The sequence below is a fragment of the Python bivittatus genome, unplaced genomic scaffold (assembly GCF_059951505.1).
Source record: "Python bivittatus isolate LINGU-HERP-01145 unplaced genomic scaffold, Pbiv_v1 ctg000700_np1212, whole genome shotgun sequence".
Lineage (NCBI taxonomy): Eukaryota > Metazoa > Chordata > Lepidosauria > Squamata > Pythonidae > Python > Python bivittatus.
In genome coordinates, this window is record NW_028277098.1 from 101723861 (window position 1) to 101737469 (window position 13609).

General features: G+C 45.5%; 1 protein-coding gene across 1 annotated transcript in view; it reads right to left on the reverse strand.

Annotated features, from left to right (window-relative positions):
• Positions 1 to 13609, reverse strand: part of ANGPT4 (angiopoietin 4) — a 37781-nt gene that overhangs the window by 1648 nt on the left and 22524 nt on the right. The window contains exons 4-8 of the mRNA XM_025172321.2: positions 7807 to 8039; positions 6236 to 6351; positions 4727 to 4828; positions 3465 to 3631; positions 1901 to 2031 (exon numbers count right to left, since the gene is read on the reverse strand). Coding sequence (XP_025028089.2) covers positions 1901 to 2031; positions 3465 to 3631; positions 4727 to 4828; positions 6236 to 6351; positions 7807 to 8039 — 749 coding nt within the window. The remainder of the gene's footprint in view (positions 1 to 1900; positions 2032 to 3464; positions 3632 to 4726; positions 4829 to 6235; positions 6352 to 7806; positions 8040 to 13609) is intronic.

Sequence of the window (13609 nt, forward strand, 5' to 3'; positions counted from 1 at the left end):
GGCAGCAGAGCCATTGGGAATTTGGAGAAGGCATTTCAAAGTGTCCACGGGGTCTGCTTAAAAGAGCTGCAGACGGGCGCTCTGTTTGTGGCTCAGGCGCTTCAAAGCTCCTTCCTCACGTTATTTCCAAAGCACAGTCCAGCCCTAAACCAAAGCACTTCCATTTGTTTGATCTCTGCACAGCAGAGCAGATCAAGTGCAGGCTGCCTGGGATGGCTACAGAACTCCCAGAATTCCCTAGGGTTGGTCAGGCTATCTCAGGTTCGTAGGCCCTGTAGTCCAATAGACACACTAGACAATCGACCACTACGGACAATGATCCGTGGAGCACTCTGTATGTGTAAAGATAATGTTAAGAAAGGGAGGGTATAAAATCGATTTTTTTTAACCTGGGAAAAAAATAATGTAGACTTTTTCGATCTGGTTCGCTGCAAGAACAAAGATTCGCTCTTATTTCTCAAGTGTGGCTCATGGATTTCGTCATCATTACCTTTCAACCTCAGTTTGCACCTCACAATATCCTGTTATTTTCTCCAGTTGTTTTTCGTCCATTTGAGATGGAGACAGATTTACAAACTGAGATGGAAAGATCATGGAAGAAGAAAGCAATTGTCATATCGGTGGTCATCGGAGTTCTTGGTGCAATACCAAAAGGATTCGCCAAATATGTAGATGTCAGTCTCTCTAGGTAGACCAAACCTAAACATTAATTCCATCGGAAGGCTAAACTTCTTTTACTAAGGTTGGCAAGAATATCAGAATCTTGCAAGTCTGATTTTGCTGTACTTCCGGCTTCTTCTTGTAGCTCAGTGAATTAGAGAGGGGGTCTGTCCAATCTACTTCCGAATATTATCTGTCTGCGGTGGACTTAAAATATGTTTCGCCCCACCTCGCCCTGGTAACAGATCTTGTGTATCTTCATGAAGGTCATCTTCCTTATCTCTACAATAGAATCGCTAAACTTACTGGAGTAGGCCCCACTCATTTTGCAAAATATGACTATCCTTGGAACAGCATACATTTTACGGCAATATCTCTGTGGTTCCCAAGTCCTTGGTTGGGACCTGAATCATTAGAGTTGACACCTAGTCAGTTAGACTGTGATATTTCTTGGGATGAATCAGAATGATGATAATATTGAACTTCTTCTATGTGTGTGTGTGTGCGCTTGTGCGTGTGTGTGTATGTGTGTGTGTGTGTAGAGCAGTGTTTCTCAACCTTGGCAACCTTGGCATGGGTGGCTGGGGAATTCTGGGAGTTGAAGTCCACACATCTTCAAGTCGCCAAGGTTGAGAAACACCGATGTAAAGTAAGGAAGATGACCTTGATGGAAATATGCAAGAGCTTCTCCCTAGGCATAAGGGGCTGAAGCATTTTTTAAGTCCAGAGCGTGAGATAACATTTGGAGGTGCCTCCAGAAGATACCTCCCTAATTCACTGAACTATCAGAAGGGGAGGGGGAGGAGATTCAGCACAATCAGACTTGCAAGATTGTGTTATTATAGCCCATATCCAGAAAAATAGTTTTAGCCTTCCTGTGAAGCCAGTTTCCAGGTCTGGTCTACCTTGCGGGGCTGACCCTAGATATCTAATTTGATCTAGCTATGAATTTAGGAAAGAAGAAAGGAAGGATGGATATTTGTGGGGTTCATTTATTCAAATGTATATTTATTTATGATTTATGATTTATATGGCCACCCAACTCACACACGGTGACTCTGGGCGGCTTACAGGAGCGATTTACGTGGCTGCCCATCTCACAGGGGTGACTCTGCAGCACCCTTCTCATCCCTCATAACTACAGGATGCACCTGCTCCCTCATCCCATAATATTCTCTCCAAGGGCCAGGCCTCCCCTCCCTCTTTCCCTCTTTCCAGCTGCAGCTTGGTGCATACTCACCACCGGAAAGCATCTGGGCACATTTGCACATGCAGTTGTCGTTATCGGAGTCCCGAGTGCTGAACGAGGTCCCTTGGAGGGGAAGACCACTTTGCTCGCCCGCTGAGCCCTTGTAACCTTTCAGAAAGAGCCTGGAACAACAGGGTCAGGGTTGTTAAACAGGGTTAAATCCTGCCCACCCTCCTCCCCACATCTGGCACCCTAAACCTGGACTCCCTTGTGCTGAGCTACGGTAAAACATGCTCTGGGCACCTCATTCTCCAGCCACGTCTTCCTAATATTGACTTGTCAACCCTTACAGTCAAGGGTTGGTCCAAAAAGGACTACAGGGTGTGGTCCAAAAAGTCAAGACATTCACCACGATGGGGCCATTGATGCCCCACCTCATTTTTACGGGCATCACACTCGTTGCATATAAAAAATGGGTGGGATTTCAATTGCACTATCCTGGCACCACCTTGACTTTGTCTTGACCGTAGCCTGCTGGCAATCATCTTTTCCATCTCTATCCAACACCAGCCAAGGACCAGGTGAGGGGAGAGTATTGTCCGGGGGCGATTGTGTTGAGGTCATTTAGGATTCAAGTCCATCTAAAAGTGAAGCTAAATCCAGTGCCCAGAGGGGGAAATGGCTGGTTCCAGGGTATCTGGAAAGAAACTTCATCTTTGGCATAAGTAATCATAAATCCACATGGGTTAGAGGGGTCTCTATGTTCTGTAAATAGGGACTGTAACCAATAGCAGAGAATATATGTGGCTTGGGGTTGAACTGTTAGATTCTTAGTCCTGTAGACCAGTGTTTCTCAACCTTGGCAGCTTGAAGACGTGTGGACTTCAACTCCCAGAATTCCCCAGCCAGCACAGCTGGCTGGGGAATTCTGGGAGTTGAAGTCCACGCATCTTCAAGTTGCCAAGGTTGAGAAACACTGCTGTTGACGGATGCACAGATGATGTTATCTAGCCTGGTAACAAAATGTCTGCAGGAAAATAACCAAGCTCAGGGAATACCAAGGACCCAACAGGGATGGTTAAGCAAGAAATAGGGTGGGGGGGTCACATACCTTCTGCATAATGAACCTATAAAATCCTCTTTTGATGTTTGGGACTTTGGAACTCACCTGGGGGCTTCACCCAGGGTCAATATAGGCAGACTCAAGATGTATTTAAGCTGGCAGGGGTGGTGCTCTGGGTCAAGGGTCTCGGTGTTAGAGGCTGAAATTGGCAAAATGGGGGGTGGAATTTGATGATGCAAGCCCTGCCCCTTTTGTACATGTGTTGACATCTCCCACGTGTTCACAGGGAAAGGCTTCAAGGGAAGGGAAGAAGGTTAGTGGTAACCAAGCTAAGAAGGACGTATGAATGCAATCACTAAGGTGGGGTCTGGCCAGCACCAGATGGAAAAATGGAACAAATACCTCTCCTACTTTGGAAACTACACTTCTGCTGAAGCAGCCTAAGATCGCATTTGCCTCGTTTGCAGCCACATCACATTGCTGGCTACTACACACTTTGGAATCCACTAAGATTCCATTCTTTTTCACAAATCTATTCCCAGAGTCTCTTACCTATATCGCTGGCGCTCACTTCCAAGCTGGAATTTGTCATACTGGGCATATGCGCGGTTGCCCTCCCAGTCAAGAAGCTCCACCCTTAGAGTATAGGCGGCCTGGTTGGTCAAGAGATGGATGGCCTCGTTCCCCAGCCAGTATTCTCCGGCTGCATCCCCAAAACCCTGGGAGAGAGAAACATACAAGCAGTCAATGGGATGCAGAAGGGAGGGAGGGAGGGAGGGAGGGAGGGAGGGAGGAAGGAAGGAAGGAAGGAAGGAAGGAAGGAAGGAAGGATGTAAGGAAGGAAGGAAGGAAGGAAGGAAGGAAAAGGGAAGGGAGGGAGGGAGGGAGGGAGGAAGAGAGAGGGAAGGAAGGAAAGGGAAGGGAGGGAGGGAAGGAAAAGGAAGGGAGGGAGGAAAAGGGAAGGAAGGGAGGGAGGAAGATGGAGGGAGGGAGGGAGGAAGGAAGGAAGGGAGGGAGGGAGGGAGGGAGGAAAAGGGGAGGGAGGGAGGAAGAGAGAGGGAAGGAAGGAAGGGGGGAGGGAGGAGAGGGAGAGACAGAGGTTGGACTAAAAATGGGATTAGATTGGCTCCGTTGCTCTTGGCCTTCTGTATGGCCTTGAAAACTTGCTTTTTCTGCCCAAGCTTGGGCCCCGGATGTGGGACAGATCCCATCACCTGCCTACGTGGGTGAATTATAGCTGGCTGCTATGTGATTCATTTTTATTCTTCTTTATTGTCTACTTTATGCATTTTGTTTATTTTATTGTAAGCCGCCTAGAGTCACGTACGGAGACGGGCGGCTATACAAATCAATCAAGCAAACAACGGAAGGCCAATTCCAGTTCATGCATTCTGTGATTTAGAGCCCTCATTTCCCAGGCTGCGTAGCTCCCGGAGATCTTCCGAGATCAATCCCAAGGAGACTCTTCCTCAGAGAGATACCTTTAACATCCTCAAGGCAGTCATTCTGAGTTTTCATTTGTTATGTGTGGATGTGTTTGGCGAACGTTGCATTCGGCTAAGGTTGCCCGTTCCGTTCGTAAATCCATCCGGGCTGAAAAGAACTTTGACAAATTAAATGTTGGAAAGAAGAGGGCATAGGGGGTTGGCGACCTCACGCTTTCTAGCCAGTCAGTGCTAAGCAGTCCAGCACCGGCAAACCAATTACTTAAAATAAGTTTCCCTAGAGTATGGTCTCCATTGAGTGTGGTTCTTCCAGAGAACACTGGATATATCTGGACACAACCAAGTAACCGAAAAGCCCCAGTAGCAGACCTGTTTATACTCTTTCCAGTTTTTTTGGAAGCTAACGCTGCCGTTGACCCGGTGTTGGATCACCGTCCATCCTCCTCCATCCGTTTCCATGTCACAGAAGGCCTGAGAAGATAGGAAGCAGAAGCTCTGAAGGGAGAAAACTGAATAAGGCAAGAAGAAAACCACCGGCTTGAAATTTGTAGGATGGTCAACAGGACTTTTGAGGGGTTGCTGGTAAGGACCCATATTTTCGTCTTGCTTAGGTATACCCAGTTTTTGACATTTTTCAAAACTTCAAGAATTATGGGTACTTTCTGCAGTGGGCGGTGGGAGACAAAAATATTTGTTGTATAACCTTAAAATAATAAATTTATCCTTCCTTGGTAGCAGTGGAATTAGGAATATGTGACCACCATTTGGATTAACCTTTGAGTTTCAGACAGTTTGCCTTTGCTCAAAGGCACCCACCTGCCCAGATTTCCTTGAGTTGCTTTGGTTATGATACAACGTTTTAGCCATTTTTTTTCTACCCGCTTCCCTTCTTTTCAATCTGATGAGTCATATGTAAAGATTATACTGTCCAATGTTTCTTCAAGCTGTTTTTCAATGTTTGCGTACCCTAACCCAACCCCAGGAAGTCCTGAATGGGAGGAGAAAGACGGACAGGGAATCCACCAAATGCAGCCCCCTCCTCCAACTGCCCTGCATTATTCTATTTAGAAGCAGCAACACAGTCTGGCCTTGGGGATCAAACACATCAAAATGAGGCTGCAGGGCCATGCAACTTATGTGAACAAACAGGGCTAGTAACTCAAGACTGGGAGAAATGCAATATCCTTCACTGCTAGTTTGCAGAGTGGGAACTCCCAGACATTGCTTGACAGTTGTCTTCAGCCCAAGAGAGTTCAGGAAATGCAACCTTTACTGTACAGCGTGGTATTGTCTTACATTAATTTGCCTATAGAAGCAACAAGAGCGCGTGGTGTGAATATGCACAAGCCAGATTAGACCTGTCTAGATTTACTCATCTCTCTTGAGGCACAAATGATCAGGCTCTAATGATCTTACTTTGGACACATTATGAAAAGACCCAGCTCTCTGGAGAAGCTCTAAATGCAGTGTTTCTCAACCTTGGCAGCTTGAAGAGGTGTGGACTTCAACTCCCAGAACTCCCCAGCCAGCCATGCTGGATGGGGAGTTCTGGGAGTTGAAATCCACACCTCTTCAAGCTGCCAAGGTTGAGAAACACTGCTCTAATGCTGGAAAATGTGGAAGGAAAGAGAAGAAGAGGACAATCAGCAACAAGCTGGATGGACTCAGTTACAGCAGCGATGGGGGCACCACTGGAAGATCTGAAGGACCAGTTTAGGGACAGATCACCCTGGAGAAGGTTGAACTATGTGGTTACTAAGCATCAGCACTGACTTGATGGCCCATAATCAGTCAGTCAGTCAATCAGTGAATCAATCAATCAATCAATCAATCAATCAATCAATCAATCAGATTCATCTAATCTTTGGGTTAACTGACCTTTTTGGGCTCAGTCAAATTGTTAATACGGAGGGTGTAAACCCCACTGAGGTTGAATCCAGACTGAAGGATGTCTGTGCAGTCCTGAAACAGACGGTCTTCTTTTTTCAGAAGAACTGTTAAGGGAAAAACAAGCTGTCTGTAGATTTTTGGATCAAAGAAGGCAAGCTTCCAGTTTTTTAAACTAAAGGATGAGACGGTTGAGAAAAAGGTTTTGGGACCTTTTTGAGGCAGCGATGCATCTACTGTAACCACCAAGCAAACTCTATCAATTAAACATTTGTTTGGGAAAATGCACAATTATATAAATTTCATTTGTGTTGTGGGTTTTTTTTTTTTTCATTTTTCCCAATTACCAATATTGTTAGACTTATGTCATAAGCGAAGGATGAGGAACTATAAATTAAAATCCATGTTTATATTTATTGTTTCGAAATGTATCAGCCAGACTTTGAAATCTGAGCTTGTCAGAAATGTCCCTTGAAGTACAGTATGTATGAAAGTGTGTGTGTGTGTGTGTGTGTGTGTGTGTGTGTGTAGCTTTTATGTGATTTCCCTGCAGGGGTGTGATAGAACAACTAGGAAGCGAAGTAGACCAAGAGCAAAGAGTGGTGGGAGAAGTCCAAAGTGAGGAAATTCTTTAAAAAGAAACATAGACTTTAGGAAAATGCACAATGCACATTTTAAAATGGCTCCAGGGCTCCAACTGCACAGCTCTTGTCACCATCTTGATTTTTCTGAGCACACCCTCTGGACACCCCTGTTTCCTGGCACAGCTGAGGGGCCAAAGAGCCCAACTGATCCCGGGAGATCAGCTGCACGTGTCTGCCCCCATAACTCCTATCCCCTTCTGCCATTGGCTGAGTAACCATGATGTAAAAGAATGTTCTGGAACACTTAAAGGGTCAGGGGGGAAGACATCCAGAATGACACATTGACTCCAGATGAAGATCGGCAGGATCGTGCAAGTTCTACCTCTTGGGGTCATGTGTGTGATGCCATGAGGCATGCATCATGATGCCACAAGGTTCCTGTCTGAGTCTCCTCTTGGCTTCTTCTGTGGATGATGGTGGTTGGAGGTCCTCCAACAGAGGTTGGATGGTCATCCATCAGAGCTGTGTCCTGCACTGAGTGAGAGGAAGGTCACTTCCAACTCAATGACGCTATGGATCTGAGAGAGAACAACTAGGAGCTGAGGTAGACCAAGGATGGTGAGAGAAGCCCTGTGTGAGGAGGAGGTTCTCAGGAAAATGGAAGGAAAAGACTCAAAAAGGATGTAATTATTGGTTTAAAACAAAAACAGGGAAGATAAAGTGGAAGTGTCATCTAACAAAATATAAATGAAAATGTTGGAGTTTGGGAGAAAGCTCTGAAATTTACACACTGCAGCTGTCCCTAACCCAGTGCCTTCCAGATATGCAGACTCCAAATCCCACTAGCCTAGCCACGTCCTTGACGGCTGCATCTATGGCTTTTACATATCTCCCTCAAAGCCTGTAGGGGACAAAAGAACGCAGCTCCCCGAATGGATCCAAACCATCACCCCTTTCCTTGGATGCCCCAGAATGTACCTTTTCCTTGGGAGACCAGGGAGACCAAACTCTGGACCGACTCCAGGAGCTGCAGCTGCTGTTGCTGGAGGAGGCTGGCGTTACTGCTGGCCACGTGCAGGGACTTCTCCAGACCCTCGATGGTGTTGCTCTGGCGGCTCACCAGCTGCTGGAGCTGCTCCTTCTCGGTCCGAATGTCCTCCAGCTCTCGCAAGTGCTTCGTTTCCATCTGCTGGACTCGGGTTTCTAAGATGCTGCAGAGACAGGAAGACGGTCATGATAAAGGTTGGGTGGTTGGTTGCATCACAGTAACACCAATGGTTTTTCTCTGGGCACAACCCCCAAAGCGAGCAAAATAGCTGGGACAAATCCGATCAATGAAGATGTCAATTAGATGCCTGGCCACCAACATCTGTCATGAAGACCTTCTTCAGGGCCACCAGAGATATTGTTTCTCTGTCTCAGAAGGCTGCTGAGGCTCTGAAGAAGCAGAGAAACTTGTGTAAAATAAGGTACTCTTGAGTAACTCAGCCTAAAGACTTCCTATTTCATCTCAAAAACAGGCCACCAGATTTCAGTACAATTATAAAGTGATCTCTCCCCAACCTGGGGACCTTCAGATGGTGGTTTCTAACTCCCAGAACTCCCCAGCTGGCATAGTTGTAGCTGAAAAGTCCACACACATCTGGAGGGCACCGTGGGGAAAAGTGTTGCAGAATTTTCCCAGAGAACAACCCGGGGGTGAAGTATTGGATCATAGTTTCCAAATGGCCTACAAGGGCTGTCCCTGAGTAGATGTATCACAGCTGTCAAGCCTAGAGGATACCAGCAAAGAGGATTCCACTAAACGGGCTGCCAAAGGGAAGGGGTGAAAAAAAGTCAAGATGGTGCCATAAAGGTGCAATCATAGCAGCCACCTTGACTTTTTTGACCCCTCCTGGTGATGCTAGAGGTCTTCAAACAGAGGGCGGATGATGATCTGTCAGAGATGCTTCAGTGCAGCGTTTCTCAACCTCAGCAATTTTAAGATGTGTGGACTTCAACTCCCAGGATTCTGGGAGTTGAAGTCCACACATCTTCAAGTGGCCAAAGTTGAGAAGCTCTTCTTTAGTGGGTCCTGCAGTGAGCTGCAAGTTGGCCTAGATGATTCAAGAGTCAAGGATCTGAGGAAATGCACCACCATTTAAAGATGAGTTTCTTTCCAGAAATCTGCTGCTGTTATTTGGCACAACAATGTTTGGATAATTCCAGAAGATACTCTAAGTCAAGATGAGTATACTGATCTCTGGGTCTTTCTTCCAGTGATATGCAGTTGGCCACTGTGTGATGCAAGTTGCTGGACCAACCAGTGCTCTGGTCTGGTCCAGCTCAGCTCTTTTTGAGTTCTTCACATTTGATTATTCAGGGTAGGAAATGTTGGAATACATGAATGTGAGGAGTGTTTGTGTTGTATAGCTTTGCTTTTGCTCAATAACCGCATTTTTGCATATAATTCTAACAATAATTGCATATTGTTATTTTTGCAATAACAGTTTGATCAACGATCGCTCTCCCTCACCCTGCAATTTTAGGTCCAGTATAATAGAGCATTTAAAAAAAATACGCAGGAAGGCAGTTTAATTTTCCATGGTGCAACTGAATTAATGTTGAGTTGAGTTTAATTTTCCATGGTGCAATCCCTTCCATTCTTGTGAATATTTCCAACGTTGCTAAGATCGCAGTTCACTGCATGCCGGCCAGCTGGCTTTCTAAACTTTTGGGAGAAGATTGCAGTTGTTAAGTGTGAGCATGATCTTGGCTTGCCCAGAAGACTTCTTCTCTGTGCCAGAAGTATTTTTACAAAGCTAGTTGATGGTGATCCTGCTTTGCCAAGAGAGAGAAAGGTCAACCGTGGACGCCAAGGTCTCTTGCAAGTGTCATGTAATTTGGTGGAGAATTCAAATCCCCGAGAGGATTTTAGCAGATTTACTTTTGTTTTCTTAAATGAAAACTCTTCTGATTGCAAAGATATGCTTTCCAGCCCATTAGAAATCCCTAACAAAGTGTTGGGTGATAGTCAAAATACTGTTTCTGGTGGTTAAAATGACTTGATTATGCCTTTATTGCCCTAACACATGTATTTCCAAGGGATGGAAGCGAATGTGTGAAACTACGTGTTTCAAAGAATCACGGGTTACGTTCACACAATACAGTTAACCAGGTTAGTTACAAACCAGCAGCTGTGTTCAGGCAATATGCTAAGTCTGGGCCACATTAATCAAGATGGTTGAGCACATTGTAGAACTGCGGCCGTTTGGTTCACCCTGACAAGTTGTTCCATTTTCTGCAGAATAGCCTTTGGTTATTTGAATTTGTCTTTCCTTAATTCAGCCCTCCCTAATCTGAAAGCATTCCCATGATGTGGGAATTTTAATTCCTAGAATTGCTAGCCAGCATAATATACTGCTGGCCCACGTTAAGATGGTAATCCATTAAGACAAAATCTGCTTTATACAGGACAGATCTCTAATATCTCATATTTATGTCTTTCCCCCTCTTTTGTTAATATCAAGAACACAACATAGCTTTGAATCTTCATTCTGTCTTTGGTATTAGCTACCATACCCCGTTCCAAACACTATCTTGGCACTCTCCTTGAAGACATGGATTAAATGTTGGCCAGTGGCCACTAAAAGTCAACACTGACTTGATGGGACATAATCAATCAAGCACAGATCATGGCAGATAACTGAATGAAGTTTATTTGAGGCTTCCCTCCAGATTAACATCTTTTGAATCTCACTGATCAACTCACTGTAGATTTACCAGTCCACATTTTACCATCTTGTCAACAAGAATAGCTCATCAAATGAAGTTATATTACATCCATGGCATTCCCATGATCTACAAAATCAAGCAACTCTATCAAAATGGAGTAACTTATTTTATAGAATGTCTCCTAGTCATTTTGGCTGGAAGCTGACAAAGAGTTTAAGAAGCTGTTCTTAAATTTTGAGAGTTATTGACTGGTGACTGGTTGACTGACATGTGTTTGGATTTATTCCTGGTGTGTGATGGATTTGAAATCTCAGCAGAAGTGACTTTTTGGCTATGTTGCTGGTGCTGTACTGAGCTTGTGTGAGGCTGTTTTCCCATGGGCAGGATTTCTTGCCTTCCTGCAACACCCAGCTCCTATTTCACATGGTCTTTTCAAGGCAACAGAGGAATGGGGGCTTGAAGGTTTAGTAACTCCCTCTCATCCAACTGCTTGGGCAACCGCTTAGACAAAAAGCATTGATTGTAAATAAAAAGCATGGATGAGAAGGCAGTAGCAATGCCTTTTATTTTCCTTTTGTGTGGATGGGGTGTGGAGATTTTTCTAACAGTGGCAGTAGCCCAGGGCAGGGCACTGATGGAATGCCATTCTTTGTACACTTCTGCTGGTCAGCTGGACAGAGACAGATTGGCTCCTGTGTGTATCAGCTGTCTGAGGCTGGCAGAATTGCAGACCTTCTGGGTAAGCTTCAAATGGCGTTTGAGAAGGCGAATGATGACTGGGTAGAAGTGTCCTCAGTCTCCAATCATTCTCAGAGGTCAATCAGAGGCCCTGAAATAATGCTCGCCAATTCTTCCAACCCTCTGAAGAGGACTTGAATGAAATTTTCCCTAATCACTTCCTCCTTACACAATTTGCTTGACCCGTCTTAGAGTGAACAAAACTCCTTGTGGGCACAAACAGGACAAAATAGGAAGTTTTCTCTCCATCACCCCTTAGACGTCTACCACCTTCTTCAAGCAGGGGAACTACCCCCTTCCTCATTCTTCTTCCTCTTCCTAGCATACCAGGAGAGATCTGCAACCTCTCAGAACCGTTTCTGCTGCTCTTCAACTTCTCTTCAAGCTCTAACGTACGGGTCTTAGCTTGACATATCCATTCATCCATTCATTTACCCTTCCATTACAAATATTTTTCCTTCTCCTGTTTTAGGCCTCAACTCATCAGTGAAGCCGAGTTCTTTTCAAAGAACTCCAATTTTTTCTTTGCGCTGGAAGGCTGGCTTAGTATGACATGGTTGACAAGGCTAAGAGAAAGCTGGGTTGTTCATGGTTCAGTGAAGGGGTATCAAACATGGCCGTCATCTTGAGTTTTGGAAAGCGCCCCCCCCCTCCCCTTGGCCATCCCTGGCTCAGAGTGTTGTGGGAACAACCCAGCCATTGTCTTCACCTATATGGACCAGGCCATCAGGCAAAGTCCTGGTAGAGTTTATTTGTTTGGCATAGCAAGTTCATTATCCCAGGTTTAGGGTTAAACATGTCGTGGGAGCCCAGGCCAAAAACTCTGTAACTGCTGTCAGTGTTTTATTTTTAGAATATTGCAACTTTCTTGAACAATTTTTTTTTCTTCTGAATTTCTAGCCATGGGATCATTTTTTTTTTAATCATTTTTTCTGAAGACCAGCTAGGCTTAATCTCACATTCTTCACTAGCACTCATCCCCGGATGACCTGTTTGTTCCACCAAAATTCCCTTCAAGTCTTCCCTGGGGAGCAGGATTAGGCCCAAGAGAGCAGATCCCCTGTTCCTTCCCGCATCTTCTGAAAGATTACATAGCCTGCAAGGCAAAGCCAGAATTTCTTGGACCTTTTGCTGTGAATGAAGAAAAATCCACCCGCTGCGGAGCAGAGGAATTAGTGCCAATGATGTCACCATTCGTATTGCCTAAGCCTTTTCCCCATGTGAATCTGCAATTTCACAATAATGTAAAAATAATTGTGATTGCTGTGGTTATGGATGCGGGGTGTGGGGGAGGACGTGTGTGTGTGTGTGTGTGAAGGCATACAGAGAAAATATGTATGAATAATATGCATGCTGTGAGGTTATGTGGGAATGACCTTGGGAGACAGGAGGAAGAGCTGCAGACCAGGCAACGGTCAGATAAGAGGAAGCTGAGTCTGTGGCATGAATTGGGCCTGGCAAGCATCTCAGAAGGGACCCTCCTGAGTTTTTTGGGCTGTAAAGGCGATGGGAGAGAAATGTACTTTCAGACTTGCAAGATTCTGCTAATGTCACCTTACAATAAAGTTAGAGCTAGTCCTTCCAGTTGTGCTTCCTGTCTGGACTACCTTGCAAGGCTGACACACGCATTGCTTTTTTAAAACAAAACCTTGACAGCCTAGCAGGACCATCTGGGCAGTTGACATCCACCTCCAGGGCTTACATCTTGAGCAACCTGACTCTAACAATCTAGGAGCAATGGCTTAAGACTTGGACGACTGCCTCCCCCTCCCAGAACATTTGTGCTAAACCTGAGGATGGGGGCAATGAGTGGTGTGTGATCACAGCCAGGGGAGGATTAGGGGAGGAGAAAGCCTTTGGTGGCCTTCATCACGCTGAGCCCCTTCTCTCCCCTGACTCTATTGAAACCCTCTGGCTCTGAGCCAAGGGGAAGCCAAATCTATTTTTCTCCCCGCCCCACCCCAATCTGCAATTGCTCCATGTCCCTTTGCTGTTTGAAAAGCTCTCTGCCTCTGGGTCATTTCTGGCTGGGGTCCCAGTGAGTATTTTGCCAGCCCAGTGTTTCTCAACCTGAGCAACTTGAAGATGTGTGGACTTCTATGGCTGGCTGGGGAATTCTGGGAATTGAAGTCCACACATCTTCAAGTTGCTCAGGTTGAGAAACACTTCTTTAGGTAGTCTTTAGCTGTTCAAGAGCTAACGTGACATCTATCACCTTTTCCAACACCTTCCAAAGGCAGTGAATAAAATCTGCCAGCCTTTGCTTCAGCAGAGCCTGAGAAGGGGACTAGATGACCTCTGAGGTTCCTTCCCATTCTGGAAGGAGGTC